The following is a 22,896-nucleotide window of genomic DNA, read 5'->3' as shown; positions in this document are numbered from 1 at the left end:
CACCAGCTGATCTCATGCTGAATATTCTATGGCTGTCCCTAGGCTTAGCGCCTCTACTTGTCCTGCTCCAAATCTTTCAAATTTCACATACCTATGTCTCTGTCTGGCTGCCTTAATATTTGATTACACTGTTTTTCCACCAAATGGCTCTGCCATTCATCATGTTTGTTTAAGATACCATATAACTTTTCATCCATCTGCTTTTAAAAATATGTCCACCTCATAGCAATTCAAGTGAGCAGCCTGACAGCTTATTGGTTATTTCCATGTTAAAACAAGTTGTATTTAATGCTAGACTTTTTTATTCCTAATGGGGCCAGATCATCTTAAGTAATTTCCAAAAGATTTAAAGTTGCTGTGGGGTTTTTTTGGAATGGAGAATGTTTATCTTCCTACAGTAAGAACAACAATACTTCACCAAAGGATCCGTTGTAATGCATAAAAGCAAGAGAGAATGTTTTAGCTGTAATATGTCTAAATTCCTGACTTTTGATCCCAACATAAATATTTTGTAATGCAAATTCTTCTACTGCTGTATTTTAAGATGATGGCTTGGCACAGTGTTGGTAAATAGTGTGTACCTGTTAACATTATCAATAACCAAATTGAAAATCAAGCAAATACTATCATATGGAAAAGGTCTTTCCACACACTTTCACTGCAAGTGTGAAATGTAGTTCAATAGGAGATAGTTTGGATTGTCTGACAGTAGAGGAGAATATTTATAATGGATTTTTCCATAGTTTGGCCATGTATTCAAGGGAAATACCTATATAAATTAGCCTTCATTTTTTAATTTAACTCTTCATATTTCTGAAAACCTTTTTCTGTGAAAGTACTTGTTAAAAAACAGGAATAACTGCCTTATTGGGGCAGTTTTGTCATTCTGATATGTTCTAGTCTTACAGAAAAGTATTTGTTTCCAGCAAACAGCATATGGAGATCAAGCAAGACTTTAGGAATTGAGGGCTGTGTCCCAATTCTGCAGGGCTCAGGCATCATTGCTTGGGCTCAATACAATGCAATGAGAAGTTGCTTTGCCTTAAGTCATTTAAGGCCCAGTGTCTGCTTGGGAGGAGCCTTAAAGAGGAATTTAGTTTGCAATTGGTTATTCCAAGCCATAAAATACTAATGCTACCAGATCACAAACAGCTTTTCCCTCTTCAAGAGTAGTCAGAATTCTTGTTATCTGATGCACTCCCAATTCTCAGAGGATTTGAAGGGAAAGAAAGGTGACAGAGTCAGGCTTATTTGCCTCAAGTAGTTTCCTCATTCATCCCTATTTATTCTCAGGTTGGTTCAGATAGAATACAGGGTCATTTTTAATTCCATCTGGGTGTCTGAAAATAAGTTCTAGGACAGGAAGAATCAGGTATTACCTCTTTTCCAGGGGAGAGATTTAGAGGAAATTCTTATCTTCCTACCTCTGTCAGATGACTGCGTTAGCACAAAATTAATCCAAATCTGCAGCCCCCAAGATGTTGTGATACATTTGAATGCAAGTTTGACCTAAAGAGAATCCTTAATTAACTGTATGTCCTTAAGGAGTTTTATAACACAAAGTTGCAGGGTTATACACAGAGCACTGTTGCTTATGAATGTAGAAATCAATCTGTGTTATTTTCAGTTTGTTTTTTTGTTTCTTGAGGCTTTTTTAATACTTATTATAACAACTTATTTTGATGACTCATCATCTAAGGTCCATACTTTTCAGCAAGATAGTTAATTGGGTATTTTTGTAAAGAAAAAAATTATTTTTCTGCTAACTCTGCTTATTTGGAGATGGTGTACCAAAAAGGTTCATTGCAGCCCACTCCTTCTCTTGGCAAAGTGGAGAATTCTGACAGCAGAATGCAGCATAAACAAATTGGCTTTTGCATGTATAAATCAGTGTTGCCCATCTAACCTTTTTAGTTTAATATTTACTATATATATGAAGAAGTAGAGTAAAAGTCAGACCAACTGTTCATTTGACTTCTGTAAGAAAGTTGCTCTTATAGTCTTGAACTTGGCACAGTGTACCCAACACTTTCAATACACTCTCCAAACAGAAGGCAAAAAGGGAGGGTTAGGAATCAACCTGGTGCAAAAAGCAATGACTGCTAGGGGACGACACCGCCTGAAGTGGGGGAAGGAATGCTGAACCCCCTTGAAGTTCCTAGCCTGTCTTGTGCTGAAGGCTTGAGCAATGAAAGTTATTACAAAATGCTTACCACCTTCTTCACCAGAAAGATAACCTCCCCACTCTCAATGTGGGACACGTTTGTGGGAGCCCTTTTAATGGCTTGCTTTTCCAAGCCAGCCATTAAGGAGATCTTTCATATTTTGTCCCCTTCCTCTCTCATTTTGTCTCTTCTCTTAGTTCTCTTTGTCTAATTCTACAGTCCTACAACACTTACCAGTTCTAAAGACATTTGAGGGGCCAATCAAGAAAATGCATAACCCATTTTCAAATAGCCATATTCCATCTGTTTTCCAGAGCAGAAGTTAGGGGTATTTTGCCTTGAAAATGTAGGGCATTTAAATTTTGATTTGCCTGGCTAGAAAACTCATAGTTTTGCAGGCAATTCAGGATGATTACTGAGTAGTGTTTAGTTGAGATTCAGTAGCTTTTGAACATCTTCATAATGCACCGTATAATAGCATAATTCGTGTCAGTATCAGGTATGCTATTCTTTTCCTTAATACAGGTGTCTCTGAGTAAAGCAAAATTAAAGTCACTCTCTAATTTCTACATCTGACCATTTCTTTGGCGAAGACTCATTGGACAACAGATGGTGCTTTAATTGATCTTCTGTATCACTCTTTTCTCATATTTACATTTTTTTTTTTGTCACATGTACACTGTCTGTCTTATACTTTGTAATTTATTTGGTTTCATGTGATAAAGCTGACACATAGGGCTGAACCCCACTTTTATGAGGAATCTATCACCGGTTCTTAAGAGGCTGAAATATCTGGTGACTGTCTATAGCAAGATTGGCTCCTGTGCTGTTTCTCCTCCCTTGGAATAGTCTAGGGAATAGTAGCAAGCTTCTAGAGATGGCTCTGGTAAACAGTATTGAGTAAAAGGGAATTTGCCAATCAGTTTTCCAGCAAAAGCAGTCTTTTAGTTAATGAATGTCTTCCAGAGTTTTTAACCCACGTGAAGACTACATTGACTGTGCTTAGGTATCTATGGTAACTGCTAAATGCAAAAAACCAATTTATGACATTAAAAGCAGAATGATTAATGTCAATGACATAATATTGTATATATCAAAGAAGATATATACAATCTGACTAGAGCTTCCACAGACAAAGAAATTGAGTTTTAATTGAATATTCTACACTGAGTTGAATATTTGTATATTTTGCCTTCAAACAAATAAACTTCTCTTTAGAGACTATTATAAACCCCTATCTGCTTTCTCAGGTAGAGAAAACATGATGAAAACTAGGCTTTGACAAGCTTTTGATTACGTTTTTCTTTGCACTTTATATGGGAGAATCAAATTATATTTTGACTATGTAAGTTTCTAGTGTGATACCAGAAAGATCACTATGATAGGTCATCCTTTTAGAGGGATAATTGTGTGCAGTTGATGTGGCTGTTTGTGTTACTCTGCATGTTTTTGCCCTAAATAGTCTTGAGGAAGGTAATTTATAAGTAAGTACAACAAACAGTCACCTGAGTGATTCTGTGGTTCTTTCAATCTACAAGTGCATCACTTATGATGCCTCATGAAAGGTGACTGGAAAAACAAAAAAAATGCCATATGTCAAACAAAAATCCTAGATCAAGTTTAGAGCTTCATTCCTTCCAAAGTATTACAACTAAGTGTAATGGCATTTGACAGTATTGACTTTTTTTATATGACTTCTTTCAGCTAACTCAGCATTCTGAAAAAATAAATAGTGTTCTCCCTCTGTGATTGAAAGGGTTAAATAGTACCAATTCATTACCACTCACAAAAGGATTTATTTTCTTCTCATAAATCAGTTTTATTCCACATTTTTATTATTCCCTTGGGTCAGCTGCTCCAATTGAAATCAATACAAGTGCAAGTGACACAATCAATCTAGATATTTGATTATGGATTTGAGACTCCAAGTTCTGCTCTGTGTGTTTAGCTAGTCTCCTTCTGATAGTGTCCCTGGAGAATGGAAAATTCTTATTGGCATCCATGAATTATGGGCATAGATTCAGAAACCAGATACTGTGATAATCTCCATTTATGTACTGCTGCAGCTAGAGAAAGAATGTTCCAACCATGGAGAAGCAAACTTGAAGGTTTAAAAGCTAACTGTTTCTGAATTTTTTTAATGTATAAAATCCCTCATGAGATAAACTTGATAAAGTCTCATAATTTGTCTATAAAACCCCTCAAACAAAATGGATGAAATCAGCAACTATTTCTTGCATTTACAATCAGATTAAGATTGCAAGTTCAGCAAATGCTTTTGCTGTTTGATGTCTTGTGTCAAATGTGATGTTTTGCCACTTGGATTGCTAAACTGCTGGGACACTTCCTCCTGTTCATATCAGGATAACAGTGTTTGGGCACTGGAAACCTTTTTGAAATCCAGAGAAGTTTGTTGTACTCATAGAATGCTTTCCAGAGTTTGGTTTAGGATTCATGGGCTGCGTTCTTACTGTGTGTCTCTAAAACATTCTGAACAGTATGCAGTGTGGGGGGTCCGGGACTGATGCCCCTTGGTGCTATTGCAGAAAAATTGAGTTACAGTAGAGATTAATATAATTACAGCAGAGATTTAACACTGTTTTAACTGGAAGGTCTAAATGAGACTGACTCAGCTGCAAGACTCATTAGATGTTTCTGTGTTTATGAAAGAGTAATGAGAAAAACTAAAACAGTAATTCAAAACAAAAAGGTTTCTTCTTGGCAGCTTAATCAACAGTTACAGATGGTTTTAAGTTCAAAGCCTCATGGCACTGAGCTGAAAGTTACAAAGGGTAGATGAGACCACACACTGAAGATTCCTTCCTGCCTGCCATCATGACAAAGCCTAATCTTGGCTGCAGTCCTTAAACATCCATGGGGTCTGTGCTAACTTTCTTGTATGAGCTCTCACATCGAGCTGTGGGCTTTATTCATATTTTAGTCCATAGAATTAATGAGCACATAAATGCACATTATTAGTGTTTGTAACACTAATAATCACTTATTTCTACTGACAGGAACATGCTTTCATCATAATGACTACCCCTGCTTTGCCTTAGGGTTCTTGAAGTGTTCTGAAAATTTTCATAGAGTCATATAACAGCTGAGGTCAGAGAGCAGCTCCAGGGAACAACCAGTTCAAGCTCTCTTCTCCAAGCAGGATTGGTTGGACCACATTGCCCAGGACAATGTCCAGCTGGCTTTTGAGTATCATCAAAGTTGGAGACTCTGAGCAACTTGTTCCAGTGTTTGACCAATGTCAAAGTAAAAAAAAAGGTTTTTCTTAGGTTTTACCAGAATTTCTTGTGTTTTCTGTATGTACTCATTACCTTTTGTTCTGCTGCCATATATTGTTGAGAAATGTTTTGCTACTTTATGCCCTCACAACAGATATTTTTAATATTTTACACATTTTTAAGATCTTTCCTCTTCTTCTTGAGGCTGAGCAACCTCGGTTCTCTCAAATCCGCTCCATGTGACTTATTCTTCAAGGTTTTAATCATCTTTCCCCTCTGCTAAGTCCAGATCTGTGTTATGCTGGGGATCCCAGAACAAGACGAGCTCTCCAGCTGTGTCTCACCAGGCTGAATAGAGAGAAGGAATCCTCTTCCAGTGTCAGTGACAGTGTACACATTCTGTACGTCTCAAGACAATCTAAGATATCTCTACCAAATCTGGGTCTGTAAGAAGCCTCTGTGAGTGATGGCTTGAGTACCAGTCAGAAACTACTAGTTAGAAACTGGGCCTTTTAGATTTCAGATTTCTACTGTACATGCCAACGCAGATTTTGATCTTGTTCTTCAAATATTTTCCATTTTTCAGTTTTACTAATAAAGACTTCTTTTAATTGTCAGGGAAAAAGGAAAAAGATAAAGTTTTTCAATGCAGATAATGTGTAACCCTTCTTATTTCCAAGAAAATTAATACTTTGGATTCATAATTTTTTTAGTTACCCACAGTGCTTTTAAATGATTCATTTTGTGTCCTCCAGCAACAATGAATGCCCATGAGAGAGAAGTTTTCATGTGTTAAGAGAGTCTTTAAGTTTTGAACTCAGTTTGATGGACTGTGACAGTGATATGTCCATAGGAACAATACATCTGTCAGCTCAGGAGAAGGGCAACAAATGGTGGTTCAAGACATCGAGACAAAAAAATCAGCAGTGCGCTCTTCTGAAAAAAAGAAAGAAAAAAACAAACCAAGAAAAGTCCTCCTGAAACAGAATGCCAAAACATAAAAACTAACCTCATCTCAAAATACAAAAACCCCCAATAGTTTGTTGAATTGAGATGACAATTTCAGAACAGTTCATTATTACAGTTCTTCAGAAAAGAGAGATGCCAATAATGCCTGAAAAGAATTTTATCTGTTTTTCTACTGGTATAATCTAACTAATGGAAAAGTAGTATTTTTTATTCTGAATACTCCATTAGAAACAATGGGAAAGGAAGAGAGAGAGAAAAGAAAAATCTTAGCTGAGAGGAAAATAGCTTTTGTGGTAGCTAATGAGGCTGAAGAATAGGCAACACTAATGGGCAAAAGAATGAGCTAAGACACAAAGTAGAATGCATATTCACAGAATTTGCCCCCAAGATGTGGTGTCAAAGAGGCACAAACTAAGTCAGAAACTGGTGACAATGAGGATGAGTTCTGGGAAAAAGAGCCAAAAAAGTGAGTTCTTGTTTCATTTTTATTTTGCTATTCTGATCTGAAATTAACTTTTTCTGTGGCCCAAGGTACAAGGCTTAACCTCTGTATGCTCACAGTCATATAAAGCAGGCATAAAAACAACTGTGTTTGTGATAATTAAGTAATCTTTATATAGATCCTCATATGAACTGTCCCTTGAGCTGGATTTTTGCTGCCTTTAGTCTTTGAGTAGTCTTCTACAGTGGTAATAGTTCTGCTTCTGTCTGCTTGAATACTGTAGGGCCACATGTTCTGTAATGTAAAAAAGGTTATCAAGACATAGTGGAACTACATGTAAAGTATGGATTGGTATTAATCACAAGTGATACTAATAGAATTACTTGGTATTTGTCCACACTTATGAAATATGTGTCTTTCTCTGTTCAGTACAGAAAAAGGAAACATCTCAGTTTATAACCTTTTCCCTTAAAAGCATAAATTTTGATCCTTATGGAAAGAGTACCTTTAAATGCGCCAGATTTGGGGAGAAAAAATTCTTAAATGTAAGATGAATGTGTTTAGCTTGTATTATTTCTTTGCCATGAGAATGGTTTCATGTTGTACCATTTCCTGTGCTCCTCACAGCCTTTGTCACATGAATAAGATATCAGGATACTAATAACTAATATACAGTATTCTGTGTCTGCTGATGCTATACTGTACTGCTGTGACCTTTGCAATATTATGTATTCTGATTGGCTGTGCATTTCACCTCTTCCCCACAAGTTAATAAGGCTGTAAAAAGGAGAGAACTTGAAATCGCCAGCCAGTCAAATTACAGAATATTGAAAAGGTCAGAGCAGTACAGCACACAGAAAAAATTATGGAATATATGAGGCATTAAAATTCTTGTGACAATGATTATAACAAGAATGGAAAAGGATACCCATTTATGTTATTTCAATCTAGTGAACCCCATAGGATGAGAGACCCAGGACAGCAGTAATTTACACACCACTGGCTCACGGGAGCTTAATTCACTTATTTACAGGGGTGCCCAGTAACAGGAATGCACATCTGCTTGGGAATCCCCTGCAGCGTGTCCACTCAAAACCATACCTTCAAGTACAGATACTCACCAGCTAGAGTGCTCTTTGAAGCTTAGCACTTTTAAAGAGTGCTTTTGAATGCAATATATGTATTTATGAGTCTTTTTAATGCAGGCATGTTTTATTCCTTGACTTTGTTTCAACTACACATCACTTTAAAGTATATCTATGGGTATTCTTTAGCACTCATTTCTTCATATGGATCTTTTCCTAACAAGCCGATGTACTTTGATCTGGTATAAACTAGGAATAAACTGGGAACAGCAGAACTATTTCTCAATTGGTGTTAGGCAAGGAAGTCCCTCAGATAATTTTGGAGAGATATGGAGAACTGAGCAGGAAGGTAGTAAAATAACAAAACCACTACTATGTAAAAATACGGAAAGATTAAGGAGCTTGGGGAAGACCTCCATGTCTGCAAAGGATTTAATTTTTTAAGTGGTTACAGAAGATAGTCTAAGCCCTCTCCTGTCAGGATTCATCTTTTTGTGCAGGTGTTTGCGTGCCTTAAGTGTTCATAGATGTGATGAGCCAGATGTAAGAGTTTTTCTGCCCCTTTAGGGTGCGTGTGTTAACAGAATCATGGGGAACCTGCTTTGTTGGGGTGCTGGTGTCTGTTCCTGGCAGGCCTTACAAGGCAGGGATGAGGAGGGGCTCTGGTCCAGTCCTCTTGTCTGAGGTAGAACAATGTCTCTGAGGACTGCACTGCTGTCTGAGGTGACTGCTGTTTACAATGGACTTGCTGATGGACTACAGCAGGACTTGTGAGCAGGAGGGAAAGAAAAACACCCAGGAAAATTGGAAAAAGGGAGGCCTCATGCACTTATACTCCCAGACTGGGTTCACACTGAGGCAGTCTGGGCAGGAATGGCATGGAATGATATGACAGGGTTATCGCTGTATCGCTTTCTGTCAGGCTGAACCTGTGTGTCTGCATTTTCCAGCCCACTGAAAGCACAGTTTAGGCAGTGAGAAGTGGCAAAGCTGCATATTGCAAGTCAGCTGCAGCAAGACCTGCATTTTAAAAATGTTCTTCAAATATTTTACTTGCCAGCAGCAGTAAATTCCTTGTCTGGGAATTGGGATAAAACACCTTTTGTCTGTGTAAAATTTGGGCTAGGAAACTTGCAAGTACTCTTTAGCTTTTTATTAGAAGCAATGAAAAATTTTGAGCTGCTATGTTGTCTATCTCATTGTAAATTTGCAAGTTCATTTTTGAGCTGAATAAAATGGTTATGTAATTACATACTTCTCCTAATTATTGAGTAATTATATACTTCTTATAATTGCCGAGTAATCACTCTGCTATAACTAGAATTTAATGTTACAACTAATTGTATAATTACTGTATATTAATGTTGTTATCCAGGCAACTTGGAATAGAGTGTTATCCTTTTAATTCATTTTCTGTTACTTGAAACTGTATTTTTAAAATATAGTATAGTTAACCATTGAAAGAAAGATTAATAATGGAATAAAAATAGCGGAGGAAGTACATGGTTTCCTGCCAGGCCCAGGTGGATGAAATTAACATATTAACAGGTTAAATCTGTCCTGTTGATAGAAAAAGTTTCGTTTTCACACGAATTTGGCATATATAAATTGCTGTTAGACAAATTTCTTTTATGCTTGAGGTTCGACTCTAGCTTATGTGCTGCTCTGTTAACATTGTATTTTTAAACTTTCCCAGACACTGGAGGTGAAATGTTAGAAAAGTGTGTCTTTTTTTTTCCACAGCCAGCTGAGCCCTTAAGTGTTTAATGTCCCTAGGACCTTAAGAAAGTATATGTCAAATACTGTTGTATGATCTTCACAAATAATAAATCACAAACATCACAAAACCTGGTAGATAATAGGAGAAATGTGCTTTGCTGGATTGTATCTTCTCCCAAATCACGCACAGGGACAATTTCACAAAGATGTAGAAGGAAGGTTTGATACACAATTTAAAAGCTGAGATCAAGTAATGCAGATGCATTTTTCTAGTGCTGGTTGAGTAGCCTGAGTACATAAGAGTAATCTCAGACAAAATAACTTTGCTCCTTCAGGATTCTGTATGTGCAATGTGTAAAATGTGGTTGTTCTTCTCGCATGTAAAGAAGCTTTGCCTCCATTGCTGTACCTAAAACAGGGTCTTTCAGTGAAATCCAAAATGAATCCATCAAGCTTCATGAAATCATTCTATCTTCACGCTGCTGTAGTCTGTTTGGGTGGTCTGCTGCTATGGCAGGGTGCAATCCAGGAAAAATTTGAGCAACAAGGAACTTGGCTACAAGGCAGATTCATAAAAAAGAGTTTTGCAAACCTGTCCCCCTACCCAAAACCTCAAAAAATAAGCTTTTTGTATGTTACCAATAGAATAACTGAAAACACCAGAGCATTTCATAAACACAAAAATAAAGGAAAGGCTTGGGTATGTACCATAACAGAACCAAATTGTCCATAGGAATCCCCAAATTAGAGGAAACCCAGATCACTCATCTGTGGTAAAATGTAATGTGAGCATGACTGAAATGTACTGCAAATGCACCTTAATCCACATCATAGAAACATGGAGTATTTGAAAATTGTTTCTGATTTAATAACATTTCAATTTTAATAGTTCACTTGAAACTTGCTTCAAAATTAGTAAGTCTGATGATTATCCCTTAAAAATTAATTAAAAGATTGATTTTTCTAGGTTTTTTGAAATTCTGTCTTATTTAGATTTTGTTGAAGACTTTGATGTAAATATTGAATCTTCTAGCTGTGGCGATGTCTTAATTGAGTTACAATATTTTTATACTTATAGTCTGTTTACTCTCATTCTCATACCTGTGGTCTTAGACTTGTGTGAGTCTGCTGTTTGTAATACAGAATTTTCATTTACTTCAGTGTGAGAGCTCTCCAAGGAGTGATGGATAGTAATAATAATAATAATATTAATCATTTATATAACACTTCATATACTCAAAATATAAGATGATATTTAAGTGAGTCAGCTTGGCTCTGAGATATGTGACCAAGGCCTTCATTAAGCAAAAAAATGTTACTTGACATATAATTTTTTCTTTTCTAGTCTAACTTGGTATTTTGGAAAGGTTTTTTTATTATTATTTTTGTAGGGTAGAATATTGTCTTATCTTAAGTTTGAGATCTTAAAAGGGCTGCAAAGGACATGTAGCTTGCTGTGGTGTCCTCTGAAGATTTCAACTGATAAACTGAGTACTTCAAATCCTTGTTTTGTCTTTGAGAGAGCTGCGGGCCATGCTGGAGAGCCTCTGTTACTGCAGATGACTATTTGTTATGCATGCAATGGAATTTGCTTATCAACTCCTAAGTTAAGCATTTTCCTAGTATATTCAAAAAGTTTTGTCAGTATTTCATGGGCATAAGAATTGTCATTAATGTTTGGAATCTGCAATTATCACAGAACTGTTCTGGAACTTCTGTTTGCTTTATATTACAGTCAGCTTTGCAACTGGTTGGTTCATGTACTGGTTTATTTTCCAAGTGCCACAAACCATTGGCATATGGAGAAGAAATTGTGAATAATAGTTTTTCTTCCCAACAGACTAAAAATTTGTGTGTGTTGCTGTTATAAATGGCAACTCTTCATTTAAATAAAAATAAGACTTGGTTCATAGAGACAGTGAATTGTAGCACATGCAAGGTCTAACATTTGTTCTTTCCCTCCCCCTCTTGTTCTCCCATAACAGATAATGCTAATTATTCTATTGTAAATGATACTCGGATGTTGTTCAGCAGCAAGGAATTCAATGTATGGGTGCCCATTAAAGGACTGATCCCATTTTCTAACTACACAGTACAAGTGAACGCGTCCAACAGCCAGGGCAGCTTGATAAGTGATGCTATAACCATAGTCATGCCTCCAGGAGGTAAGTATGAAAAAGTGCTTTTTCTGCACATGTAACAATTACACAAACACTCTGTTCAACAAAACGTTATTTATTACAGCAGCTGAGGACTGAAGCGTAAAAGAGTATGTTTGTATTAGTAGTTCTTACTCGCAGAATTGTTCTTTTTGGTTTCTTATTTTTCACTTCTATTTAAGAACTAGAAAATACGTAGTTGTGTGGTTAGCACAGTTATGAAGGTGAGAAGTGCATTATGTACTTCATTTTTTTTCTGAGAATGGTGGCGTATTCTGGCATGGACAGCTAATCTAGCCCAAGAATATGGAGAGACTCACTTGCATTTTGTAATGTGTTTTAGAGTAAAAGTTGTAAGTGCTGACAAGGAGCACTTACTGGATAGACATAGAGAATTTGTTTAATAATAGCAATATAAACCATTGGCAATATACTGAGCCAGAATCCACAAAATAATGTAGCTGTAAGAAAGTCAGTTGCAATGTGCTGATTTACAATGAATTAGGCTTGTAGCTAGTCTGGATATTATCTTCATAACAACTTGAAATAAGAGAATTGATCAAATATGCCCTAAACATAGTACTATAATTTGTTTTGTGGCTTTGTTTTTGTTTGGGTTTTCTTCAAGAAAACTCACATTTATAGCTGATGTAGATGTGCTACTTTTGCAATTTCTTTTCATAGACACCCTAGCTTATTAGTTTTTGTTAAATAAATGTCAATGAATACAATTAATTTAAGGCAATTTTGAATTTTTAAGTGGGAGTCCAACAACACTTGTTTTTGAGAGATGTGTGGTGTAGCTGTTGGGCAAGAGCAGCGTAAAGGGACATACATATAATTTGAAAGCAAAAGAAAAGAAAAGCGAAAAAGGGAAAGGAAAGAAAACTCATAAACCTTACAGCTCAAAAACACAGACTTGAAACAACTTGCTTGGAAACAGATGGATTGGGTTTGGGGACTTCAGAAAATTGAGTAAATGCAATACAGAATTTTTATGACAGATGACTGAGAAACAAGGAAAAAGTCAACTCCCAGCACATTTAATACTTTCCAATTGAATTGTCAAGTTGCATCTATTATTAACAAATATACATTCTGATATAATAATAAAACTTCATCTGAGTTTTAATGCTCATTTAAGACTGAGCAGTAAGACACTGGTATTTCCAGCTCCAGTGTCACACTTCAATTTTGCTTAGCAAAATTTGGTCATGAAAATTTCACCAAATGACAAAGTAAAGAATCTTTAAAGATAAGCAAGGATGTGCACAAGTTTATGACAGCCATTAAGGTACACTTTCTTTCATCAGTAGATTGTTGTTGATTACAATTAGAAAACTTATAGCTTTGAAATTATCTTTTTTATGACCTTGTGGTAGTTTAAAAGCAATACCTCATTGATTAAATAGGTTTTAGTTCATGCTTCCTTTTAGTTAATGATCTGAAAACATATTATCCTGATTTACACATAAAATCATGCTGAAAAGCATGTGGCATTCACTAGGATATGTGTGTTAAGGTAGAATTAAATTAGCAGTGAGAGTTATTAAAGAAATCTTCCATACTATTGTCCAGTGGACTGTGATCTGTAGAGAAATGAATAATAAATGAAGCGATGCATATGAGGGAAGTGCTCCCTCACACACAGTGTTTTCACTCCATACATACACGTGTACAGGCACACATGTGTGCATCTAGGACAATGTATGTTTGCTTTACTGAGATGTTTATTGTGATGAGCCTTTGAATATTATACAATTCCATTGCATGCTAAATTATTAGTATAATGGTAATTTTACACCAGGCAGTATTCAGTGCCTTCACACTTTCTAAATCATTAAATGAAATCTAGATGCTACTTAAATAAGGAAGATTTTTATTTTTTTACTTCAGTGGCCAAGATTTCACTTAGACAAAAGTAAGGAAGGTCTTGTTATGTACAAAAGCAGAGCCTTTTAATGAGTGTTAAAATGTAGCATTCTCTTTCAAGGATACCCAAAAAATACTATTTAAGAAATCTATACTCTGGGGAGTAGTTCATGGAGCTTGATGGAAGATTGTCTAAGAGGGAGAATGACAGAGGACAAAGGAGTATTCTGTTTTGAAGTTATTGCTGATCACTGTTTTACAATTATGATACAATCGTTTTTCCAACATGCATTTCTTTTGTTCCTTTTTTTTAAGCTTTAAAACACATTGCACACAACATAAAGCACACCAAATCCTTAGTGTTACCTGATTGAATGTATCTTCATTTCTTATCAAGCTCATTTGCCATGCTTAAAGTCAACATTCAAAAAAAACCTATCTTAGAAATAAGGAATTTATTTTATCTACACTCTCGACTAAAATTGCAGTGCAGGTTCAAGAGTTCTTGGAAAGATTAAAAAAATAAAAACTGAATCCAAATGTTAATCCATAAATATGAAACTTTCTTTTGACCCTTACCCTGTAGTGGTCTGGAGTTACTAATGGGGTTAGGATTTCAACTCTTAATGGGACTTGGTGCATTAGTGTTTGGTATGCATGGAATTCAGCATTCAGTTTAATAAGTGGTTGACATTGGTGATGTCCCTTAATTTGCTTAAATCTAATTGGCTCTTTTATCAGTCAAACCTGTATGGATTGGCAATTGATCAGAAAGGGTCAGCCATGACTGTGCATGTACTTAAATGCTGGAACCACCAGTTAAAGTCACTGTTGCATAATAAGAAGCTTGAAACCATGAGAAGAAATGATCTTCAGAGTCGGAAAGCAAAAGAGAGGAGAAGTTTTTCAGGATGTTCAAGTTCAGAACAAAGGCATTATGGAGTATATAAATTTTAAATACACTGCTTTTTGCCTCAAGACTTAAAGCTTTTTTTTTCCAGATGAACTGAAATCTTGTCTGAAACTGTCTTTGTTACATCAAAGAACTGCACAGAAAGCTAAAAGAGATGGAAGAAGCATAAAAGGGCATAGTTTAAAATGATTAGTGACAAATTTCATACTGCAGAGGTAGAAGTACATTTTTTTGAGTTTTATATTTTTTCCAAAAAGAATAAATTTGTTATATTTATCTTGGCTTAAACTGCTTTGGTAGAAGCTGTAAAAAAATAATATACTAGCCGTTGCTTTACATTAATTTGAGTATGCCAGCCAGTAAAAGATCTGGAAAACAAATAGTTTTAGAATTAATTTAATTAGATAAATCAATTGAAGTAATAGGGAGAAGATATAAAACTGCTAAATTCTGCAAGAAGACCTTTTGCACAGAGTTTTTGGTTATACATTTTTCTCCTCTGATGTAGTGGCACATAGAAGACCCCACTGTTTTAGAATTGCTTTGTAATAAGAGATGGTGAGCTCACAGAAAGGAAATCTGTGATTCACTGCTGATAATAGCTTTTCTTCTAGTTAAATCTATTTATTCCCTTTCTCTGGCCACCAAAGTCTGAGTATGGAAGGGAATGGGAAGAAGATGGATTATGTTGAATAAATAGATGCAAAATGAAGGACAGGCTGCTGCTCTGACGGGAAGCAGAAAGGCAGAGTCTCAATGATCACCTACAAAGCAGGAAAAAGAACTGGATTTCCAAGTGATGCCAAGAGGTCTGAAGACTGTTGTGGATGGTAATTCTGTATCACATTGTAGAGCTGGCTCCCTATACTGTGGATTCCTATACTGGGAATTACAAACCATTAACTTGGTGCTGATTTATCTACAGAAAAGAGCCTCAAAGGATTGATACATACGTCCTGTGTAAAACACCAAATGAAAGATATTTGCCTAAGAATCTGCCTAAGTCATGAAGTGCCTCTTCAAACTCTGCCATAATTTATGAAGTATGTTGTTCAATATGTGCTCCGTCTGTGATTTGCACAACATAGGAATGTCTAGCAAGGAAAGATGTAAGATTTTGGCTTCTACCCTTAAGCCCATGCCCCTTGCTGGTGCCTTGTTTCTTTGTGGAATGCCTTTCTTTGCTTGGGCTTGTTCTCAGCAACAAAACTTGAGCCTGCATACCTGTAGCTGTTGATGTTTGTTCAGTATCTGCAGGAGACGGTGTCCTGCAACCAGAGGGTTTCAGTCACTGTAATTTAAGTCACAACACATCAGAGACTGGATACTGAACCTCTTTGTAGGACCATTGATCTAATTATGCAAACAAGTAGGAATACACCACATCATAAAACTTACATTCACATCTGAAAGCATGTGCTCATGGAAGTTGATCAGTGAAGCCAGCAGGCATCCTTAGAGGAATGAATATTCAATAAATAAAGCAAACTGATGCTAAGTCAGAATTATTTAGGAAGAAAAATTGAATTTGAATATGCTAGAATTTTCCCTGTTAGATTTGTTTTCCCATTTTTTTCTAGTATCACATTCTAGTATCACACCATAAAACTTGTTTTGAAACAATGTCCTTTGCCTCAAATTTCAGGTATTTGAGACATCACTTGTTTTTCCCTCTTTTCCTTCTCCTCCTTCTCCTTTTCCTCTCTTTCTTTTCTCTCTTTAGAGAGAAATCCAGGAGAAAGAATCCAAGAGGCTTCTTTTGTTCTATATCTTCTGTGTTAAGTGAAAAATCGTGACCATATCTTTTCTACAGGTACTTTAGGGAGAGTTCAGGATAGAGTAGGGAGGGGGACAGAGCTCTCCTTCATCTCTCATCAATGACCTAGCTAATTACAAAGTGTCAGTAACGAGCTGTGTAAATTGTCCGTTCCAGTTCCTTTTGTCCAGAAAAATTATTTCATGGGGATATAAGGGTAGGATTCCAAAAGTGCTTATGTGGAAAACTGGGAGTTGTTCTACTGAAACAGTAATTCTTTAATCTCTGCAGTATTGAACTGATTGTCATTTTCATTAGTGCTGCTATCTTCTTTTATTCCCCTCTCCCACGCTGTTCAGCACACCTTTCAGTGAGCGTTCCATTCTTGATTTTGGGTGGGTGTTTTTCATGGCAAGAGATGAGAGAAGTCTCATTCCTGAACAGTTGTGTCTTCAAACCCTGGCATTGGGAGGCACAGAGATGCCCTCTTTGCTGCTCACTTTCCTAAATTGCAGCCAGCTGGGGCTCAGCCTAACTCCACACACTATAAATGTTGCTTTAAATTGAAGCTTAGTGTAAGTCCCTACTCAGAAAACTGAGGAGTTTTGCCAGCAGGCCATGAAATTCCAACTATGTCCTTCTCTTCTGGTTGCTCCTTCTCTTTGCCTTTGCACCCTCTGCTTTTGGGGCTGGGCAGAGCTCCCATGGTTCCAGCTGTGCTCTTTCCATGCTCCAGACACAAAGCACCTGCATTTATCAGGTCCTCAGTCCCTTTGTCTCTTCTAGAGCAGCATGAAACAGCTGGGACAAGAAGATCGAGTCAGCAATTTTAGTTGCTTGAAAGAACATGGATGTGTTTTGCTTGCTTAGGGAGAGCCAGACGAGACAGGGAAAAGTGTGTAGCAGCAAGTTGATCATCTATAAACAGGCAAATTAACCTCACTGAAGAGATCTCACTCAGTCTTTCCAAAACCTCAGCCCTAGCTTGAGATCCAGACTCTACTTAAGTACTCTTAGAAGAAATCTATACTAGGGAAGATGGCATCCTGAAAAATTACATCGTGATTGTACTTCAGAAATACAGAAGAATATATAAAAAGGGGGGAAATGGGCTGCTGTGGAATTTAGGGGTAGATCACTATTTAAAACTATTACCTACTATCACATTAACCTATTTCAGACCAATTTCAATTGTACACAAAAAAAGGTACAATTTAAATGAAGTGTGCCAATTTCATAAAATCTCAAGCTTTTTCATGCTTGGGTTTTTTTTGCTTTTGATTTTTCTTTTCATTCTGAGCAAATCTGAACTGGATTTTTCAGTACTGTAACTGAAGTCAGCATTGTTTACGTGATAAGTTAGGCTCTGTTGCAGGAATTCTACAATAAAATGCGGTTAATTCCTGGTGAAAACATACAGAAGACATTTGAAAAATCACACCATGAATTTTGTCTTTAGAACCATTTTCCAGATATATGTAAGTACTAGGAATCTGATCAATTTTTATGTTACTTTGCTGTGATGATTTGCACTGCTTTTCTAAAAAGCTCATGTTGTTATGCTTTCTTTTTTTTGACAACTCCTGCCCCTGTAGGTTTTGGAATACAATTTCATTTTCATTAAAGAAAGGCAAATATCTGTGAGGTTTTTTGTTGTTCATTGGTTTGCTGGGTTTTTTTGGTCATGTCATTCTGTATTTTCTGCACTTGAAGCATCTAGATTATGGAAGTTAGCCTGGTGATCATAAAACATTTCAGTAAAGTGGCAAGGTTTGAAGGCTTGAGCCACTTTGCACAGTTCAGGAAGTTTGGAAGTTCCTCTGCATGCAGTGAACTCTGTACACATCCAGCAAAGTTCTCACCCTGTTGCATATTTGTCATGTTTGTGTATTAGGGAAGAAAGCTTCATGGGGGGGGAATTAAGGGGTTTTTTAAGATCTTGCGGAGGTTTAAATGTACAGGGAATCAAATCACACTTCTTTTTCTCTCTTTAGCTAGGCAAAAATCAGAGATGATGTTTCTTGAGCATCATGGCCATAAAAATGCTTTTGCTTTTATTTTCTGGTTCCATATATAGTTAAAAATTCCTCTTAGTAACTACATTTTCAGAGTTTTCTCTGTAGTTTGGAAAAAGATCTGAAATTGAATTCAAAATATCTGAAACTTTGTATCTGAATTCTTAAAAAACTTTGCTGAAAAGGAGTATTTTCCCTTCATATAGCTAACTATTTGTTCTGGTAGTGTTTTAAGTGTGATTTTCCCCTACTTTTTCTTAGTGTAGCACTTCTCGTTCTGTTAAATCTATGTTGTTAACTTTAGGTTAGTGGTTGAGTACCTGAGGGGAAAAAAGCTTCTCTATAAAGGCAGAAAGGGAGAGAAAATGGAAGTTGAATGACAATTAGTGACTAGAGTCCTCACTTCTCTGGTGTTCCTATAATGCAACGTTGGTGTGTGCTACCCTCTTTCTTTCAACAAAGACAACTATAAGTCTCTACCCCTTCATGGTTGATTCCTGGCATTTGGCAGCTTTTCCCTCACTGTTCTTTTCTTTCTGAATGTTATTTTTGTGTCTTCATGCATGTGCAGATGCACACACACACATAATGTATATATCATGTATACATGATTGCTTTCTGTCTTTTTTTATCTTTGGATCTCTATGCAGATCATGATTATTCCTCTGACAAAGAAATACTGTGCTCTTACATTAATTCCAGCTGAGTAAAATGAGAGAGGGAATTAATGTATTTCATGTTGTGGGGGGATATGTCCAGTACTGAATTATATTAATCCTTACTGTTTGTATACTGACCTATTTACTTTTATGATTTTTACAAATGTATCTGCTAATTCAGATTTCCAGTAGGCTTCTCAGGTGACTGAGGATTGCTATTCCCATTTTATAGACAGAGAGGGAGGCATGTGTTAGCAACAGAAGGTAAAAGAAAATCTTATATTCCTCCTCATGCTGCAAAGTGTAATATACATGTCACAAAGTTTGTCAGCCTTTTTCTTGTCTCTTAGCTTAGGCTGGGGGATTGCCTCTCTGTGAAAGGTGTCACCAGTTTAGTGCAGTGTGTACAGAGAAAATGTGTGCATTCAGGTTGACTGAGCTTAGATTATCTAAAAGTTTCTAATAATACATAGATGAGGAAAAGAATAACTGAAGATTATATACAGAAAAAATTCTTCTCTTTTCTCTATTTTTCTTTACATTGAAGTTGTGAGTGCTCCTATATACTAAGTAGCCTATTTGAGAGGGTTATTCATCAGAAATTGATACTGCTGTCCAAAATTCTCAACTGATGGTTGTAATCTGAATTAATCAGTAGTACATTTTCTGTGCTGAGGATTTAACCCTATGTTTGAAAACTGAACAAAGGAGAAGACGTTTCCTCTGGCCCTTTACTTTCAGTCAAAAGGTTGAAGAAAATCTGCATTTTAGAGAGTATTGCCAAGGTATTCAGTTTACTTCAACCTGTGAGGAATAGTGTATGTATTTTGGGGTAAATGCTCTGAAATGTCTTGTGGCACAGAAGGCAGAACACATTCAGCCTGGTTTGGGTTTGAATAAAGCACAATGGTGTTACAACAACTTTTAATCTATTAGGCTACCTGATTTTGAAAAAGACGACAGTAGTCAAAGTCTTTTCAGTAAAAATACTTGTGAGCAGATCATTCATTGTTGTATATTGACATACTACCATGAATACCAATGAATTTATGTGTTCTTCAGTATTATCTAAGGAAATGAAGCCCAGAGATAATTCATATAAATGGTTTATTTGTTAAAAGTGTCTAGAACAGGGCATTAACTGATGGGTAGCTACTTAATAATGCTGTAACACATTCCTATGTGGTTAGCTTGGCTATAAAAGGTTGTAATCCTTTTACCCTATTCATCAAAGAAGTCAACTGTACATTTTGAACAGATTATTTCTGTGTGGGAATCGTCTTGCCTAAATTGCTTTTTATTCACCCTAAATATTGATTATTTTTCTTCAGTATATAACACCTAGATTTCTGTCAGTATTTTAGTATTTCTGTCAGTTGAAATGCTATTTTAGTGGGGAACTTTGATGGGTTAAAAACAGTCTGGGATTTTTGCCACAGTTAGGTGCAATGCAGGTGTTACCTTTCATATTCTTTCATAGCTTTTCTCTGTTAGAACACTGAAAAACAGGAGATGTGGATCATCTTTGTCTCCCAGTTGGGCAGTGTACTAATTTCTGGATTCTTAAGCAGGAAATGCAGACTATCCTGTTGAAACTTTGCTGTTGGGTAGGGGGAAGTCTCACTTACTGGGGGAAAAGAGAGCCTGTGCTGTTGTAACGTGGGGCTGATGACACTTCCTAGGCTGGGGTGAGGAATGTGCACAGCAGCAACACAGAGAGCAAGAGAAGGTGCTGAGTTCTGGGCATTCATGGCTCTGGGTTTATGCTGTTCATCAGTGCTGATGCTCAGCATGAGCGTCAGAATGTGATCCTATTGCTGTTTTCTGATACAGCTTAATTTATTGATACTGCAGCTTTTGGACTGGGCCGTAACGTGAAGTGACAGCCATAGCATTGCAGCTGGCATTTGGAGGAGTGATAAGAATTCTTGTTTACTCTGTAAATGTGGTGGTTCAGATTTGTCAGCCTTGGCCTCATGTGTTACATAAGAGAATAATACACAGTGTTTTGTTGTTGTTTTTCCTAATTATATCAGTTTTATTTCCAGAACTAAATTTTTGATTCTTCTCTATTCCATTGTGCAGATTACACCCCTGAGAGTTTTACACGTTGATCAATGGCAGGATTTGGTTATATAGGAAAAAACACTCCATACTAGTGCTGATGACAGATACAATTAAATTAATTCCTTGCTGTCTCCTTTGATGTACACAGATTTTCCTCATTAATATTGATGGACTTCAGAGTCACAAGCCCATGTTGGGGGTGGGGAGGAGAAGGCCCCTGAATGTTGCATTTTGCTTTTTGTGGAGCTGACTATATCACTTTATGTTTAAATGTGAGGAAAGCTGCTGACAGTTTTGATATATTAAATTATAACTGAGAACTAATTCAAGGATCAAAGATGCTCTTTGGGAGACATCACTTTACTGGTAGGAAAAATCATTACCTTTTTTCCTAGTCTCATGTATTTGTACTGTATGTCTTGGAAATATCATTCCCTACAGTTTCTGAATCTTGATGTTTAATTTAACGCAAAGGTCTTTGAGCAGCACAATGGGAGGGGGGCTTCTGTTAGTGAAACCTCGTAGAAGGAAATTGAAATGTACATGTTTTTTCTCATTTATCAAAGAAGTGCAAAAATCTAAACTGACATTTTATATCAAATGAATTATGAACTGTGTACCTCATACCTAAGGGAACAACAACTAAATTAGGCTTTTGTTAAAAGGAAAGAGAGAGAATAAAAATAGGCTTTTAATAAAATATACAGTCATTTTTGGTATTTTTTCTGAATCTGACATATACTATACTTTGCAGAAGAAAACTACAGAAAATATAGGCTTCTTCAAAGTCAATATGCTTCGAATGCCATAGAGTGAATTGAGAAGCAGGTTAAGATGACACACAAACCAGAGTTTCTACTTAATAGATATTGTTGCTCTGATATGTTTCCAGCCTTGTCCGACTCTGGTGAACAGGAAAAGTTAATATGCTTTTTAATAGCGTGAAGTTTGGAGCAAAGTAGAATATTGTTGGGGGGGAGAGTTGTTAAAGGTTTGTTTTGGTTAGTTGTTTTTTTTTTTAAACTTCCATTTGTGAGAATGTGGTTGCTACTGCAACAGACTTCCAGGGAGCAAAGTTTTACAAGACACACTTGATGAAACCTTAAGAAGTCAATTTTTGAAGAATTATGCACTCAGTATTCTGCTGGCATGACTTCTACTGTCTTAGGGTGAACAACATTTCTTGCAAGCAAAGACTCCCAGTCTGTAAAGTTAGAGTTTTTTACTCATTTTGACTAGTCAAAGTCATGTTGTGATTACCATATAGATCATAAAAAATTAAGCAGTAGCTGTGAACAAAAGCCGACTCTGTGTTGCCTTGATTACTTGGAGCAGAAACTTTAGGAAACCTCTTTTACTCCTATTTCTGCAATGTCGTGGTTGGGGGGGAGGTGAATTTTTCCAGGGGGATGTGGGCAGTCCAATCAGTGATCAGCTTTTCTGCTGGCACCTGGATTGGTCACTCGGAGGTTTGGACACGCCTCTGAGGACACAAAGAGTTAAAAGCAGGAGTCTGGGGGGCTCGGCCTCTTTTCAGATCCTGGTTTCAGCAGAGAGACCTGTGAGGCCTCCTTCCCCCGCCTGGCCACGAGGCTGGGTGGGGGAGGGGAAACACGTGGTCGGCTCAGGTAAGCCGGAGCCCCCGGGGGGGGGGAGAAGAGAATGGACAGGACTGGAACTGAGCTGCCCCGTCCAGGATGGAGGGGTGGAAAACTGTGGAAGTGCCTTCTGTGTGTGCTCACCCCCCTCCTCCCCCCCAAACTCCGAGAGAAAGTGCCCAGCCATGTGGGGGTTTGCGGAGCCTGGGAGTGCCTCAGCCTGCACCCTGCCGAGAAAAAA

At 36.9% G+C, this 22,896-nt stretch overlaps 1 protein-coding gene across 1 annotated transcript in view; it reads left to right on the top strand.

Moving 5' to 3' along the window:
- Positions 1–22,896, top strand: part of USH2A (usherin) — a 372,599-nt gene that overhangs the window by 202,577 nt on the left and 147,126 nt on the right. The window contains exon 38 of the mRNA XM_063391039.1: positions 11,602–11,781. Within this exon, the coding sequence (XP_063247109.1) occupies positions 11,602–11,781 (180 nt within the window). The remainder of the gene's footprint in view (positions 1–11,601; positions 11,782–22,896) is intronic.

Source organism: Prinia subflava, chromosome 2 (genome assembly GCF_021018805.1).
Source record: "Prinia subflava isolate CZ2003 ecotype Zambia chromosome 2, Cam_Psub_1.2, whole genome shotgun sequence".
NCBI classification, from domain to species: domain Eukaryota; kingdom Metazoa; phylum Chordata; class Aves; order Passeriformes; family Cisticolidae; genus Prinia; species Prinia subflava.
Note: the sequence above shows the minus strand (reverse complement) of the source record. Positions and strands in the feature narration are given on the sequence as shown.